The sequence below is a fragment of the Rhinoraja longicauda genome, chromosome 7 (assembly GCF_053455715.1).
Source record: "Rhinoraja longicauda isolate Sanriku21f chromosome 7, sRhiLon1.1, whole genome shotgun sequence".
NCBI lineage: Eukaryota > Metazoa > Chordata > Chondrichthyes > Rajiformes > Arhynchobatidae > Rhinoraja > Rhinoraja longicauda.
In genome coordinates this window covers 43,346,765-43,349,409 of record NC_135959.1, presented here as the reverse complement: position 1 = coordinate 43,349,409, position 2,645 = coordinate 43,346,765, and the positions used below count along the sequence as shown (strand labels likewise).

The 2,645-nt window shown below is 45.3% G+C and overlaps 1 protein-coding gene across 2 annotated transcripts; it reads left to right on the top strand.

Annotated features, from left to right (window-relative positions):
* The first annotated feature begins 870 nt into the window (after window positions 1–870).
* Window positions 871–2,433, top strand: gsx1 (GS homeobox 1). Of its 2 annotated transcripts, none has more exons than XM_078403049.1 (2): window positions 871–1,393; window positions 2,004–2,433. In XM_078403049.1, exons 1-2 carry the CDS (start codon window positions 871–873, stop codon window positions 2,357–2,359), a joined length of 879 nt encoding a protein of 292 aa, XP_078259175.1. In that variant the 3' UTR covers window positions 2,360–2,433. The 2 variants fall into 2 exon arrangements, with proteins under 2 accessions (XP_078259175.1, XP_078259176.1); XM_078403050.1 differs by having other exon boundaries at window positions 1,006–1,397; window positions 2,014–2,433.
* The last annotated feature ends 212 nt before the right edge of the window (window positions 2,434–2,645 follow it).

The window sequence follows — 2,645 nt, the reverse complement described above, 5'->3', positions numbered from 1 at the left end:
TCAGCGATTATTCCAGTTGTTCTCCCATGTGTATTGCTGAGAGCCCGTACAATGAAAGCCCCCTGCAAGACTTTTACAAACTCTATAGTTGGATTATCTCTCTGCCCCCACACCGCTCAGCAGCTGGGTGAGTTTTTTACCCCGGGAGTCTGGTGAAAGATCTGCAAGAATTCAGTAAATACCATTTTAGTTTCACCGGTTTGTTCGGCGGAGAGTGAAAGCAGCTTTTTTTTTTCTTGGCTGCTTTCTAACGCGCTATAATTTTTTTTAAATGCGAAAGCAAACATGTAGGAGAGTGCTGGAAAAAAATGATGCTGTGGTTAATATATCGAGAAAAATGCACATTTCAGAGAAGCGATTGACTGTTAATACCACGGGTTGGGGGGTAGTCCTATACAGACAGAATAGAAGCACTGGAAACAGACTACAAATGTGTCCAAGATTATACATAGGAAAATGGAGAAACATGTGTGGTAATATGTATCGAAGTATACCGAGAAAGTAGGAGATTGAGAGAAAGAGAGAGTGGGTGAGAGGGAGGGGGGGTCCAAAATAACAAAGCGTCGAAGGAAAGAGGGAGCAATAGAATGTGATGTAAAATAAATGAAGGGATAGAGAGATCCAGTGAATGGATGAAGCTAAATTGATTACAGAGCTCTGAAATTCAGACAGAGAAAGCGAGAGTGGGAGCGAAAGGATAAAGGGGCGCAAACAGCGTGTAGGTGGAGTTGAGGAGAATAAGAGAATATTATGCAGTTCATTTAGTTAACAAGCGACATAAAAGCGAAGCGTGCAGAGTGAATCTAAACCGAGAAGCCACAAAACAAACCCCATTGAGTTGCACTCTGCCGCTAGTGGCGTAACCATCACATGGCAAGCCCAAACCCAAAGTATTTAAGGAGCCTGTTTCGCACTTTCAGCACCACAGCCACCTCCAACAAGTTGGCAGCCGCCAACTTTCACTCACACCACAACTGCAACGGAGGGAGGAGAACGTCGTTGAAGATGCCCAGGTCGTTTCTTGTGGATTCGCTCATTGTCAGGGACTCCAACGAGAAGTCGTCCCCCAGTGTGTTTGATGGCAACACGCCTTTACTGCCTTACGCCGTGCATCCCTCTCATTCTCTGGCTCTTTCGGCTGGGTCCTGTCATTCACGGAAACCAGGCTTGCTGTGTGTATGTCCCCTGTGCGTTACGGCTTCTCAGCTCCATCCAGGACCACCTGGTATCCCGTTCCTTAAGGCGCAGTTCCCCAACTTTAGCCCACAGTACTGTCACTCGGCACTCAGCAGGCATCACCGAACCAGCACAGTGACCGTGGACCATGGACCAAGCATCTACTCAGCCGCTTATCCCATGGCAGACCCGGGACAGTTTCACTGTCTCTCTCTCGGTGAGTAAACTAAAATAAAAATCCAAATTGAATATTTTCTCGCATCGCGTACTTTAGTCTTTGGTTTATCATTCAACCTCTCGATTGACTTAAATTCAGCCACACCATGCCGCCTTTAAGATCGTTCAATCCAAAGTAGTGTAACATTAACATCTTGATTTGTGAAGGGAAAGGGCCAGTTGAACACCCTCAAAGCGCTAAAATCGGTTCGATTCCAAGGTTGACCCGTTCGCTAACAAATCCAGTTAATCTTAAATCAATACCAACGTTACTAGTGTAATTGGTGAATGGAACTGTCTTCCAAGCAAATTTCAGATGGTGATGATACTGCATTTGCAAGCGTTAATATTTCTCAGCTATAGGGCGCAGGTTACAAATTTGTTATGCCTTATTTACAAAATGGACAATGCAACATATAACATATGACAGTGCAGCGCAGGATGCGGCCCTTTGGCCCACAATGTCTGTGTCAGACATGAACGATACAAGGTGCTTCATTGTAGAATATTCTCAGTCGGGAATTGGTCCACCTTGGTCATATCCCAAATGGAATCTATAATCTACTAAAATACTAACTGTTGTTTCATCGATGTTAATTGTTGTTTTCCAGCTACCGAGAGCAGTACTAGTCAACTCCAGAGCAGCAAGCGAATGCGTACCGCCTTCACCAGTACTCAGCTATTGGAGCTGGAGAGGGAATTCGCTTCCAATATGTACCTGTCCCGTCTCCGGAGGATCGAAATCGCCACCTACCTGAACCTGTCGGAGAAACAGGTGAAGATCTGGTTTCAGAACCGTCGGGTCAAGCACAAAAAGGAAGGGAAGAGCGGTAGCTTGCAGCGCGCCCATCCCAACTGCAAGTGCAACTCCCTGACATCGGCCAAGTGCGGTGGGGAGGAAGCACGGTCGCCCATCTTACCCTCATCACCCGGCAAAGACGACAGAGACTTGACAGTCACTCCGTGAGAATAACCCTGAAAAGAAAACTCAGCCAAGCCACCGCAGCCAAGAGTCATCAACCATCCTTCCGCCTTGCATTTAAAACAAAAGACCTTTAATATGTTGTTTTTTAAAAACAGATATGTAAATAAATCCCTAATGGAGAATTCCCCCGAGTGATCCCAACACGGACTCTAAAAAAATCCGAGCAACAGCATTAGGACATGTAATTAAATGTATAAAATGCTCTTCTCTAGCTATAACTTCTTCAAAAAAGAAAGTTATGGTGCGCATTTGGTTGGTTTGTATGTAT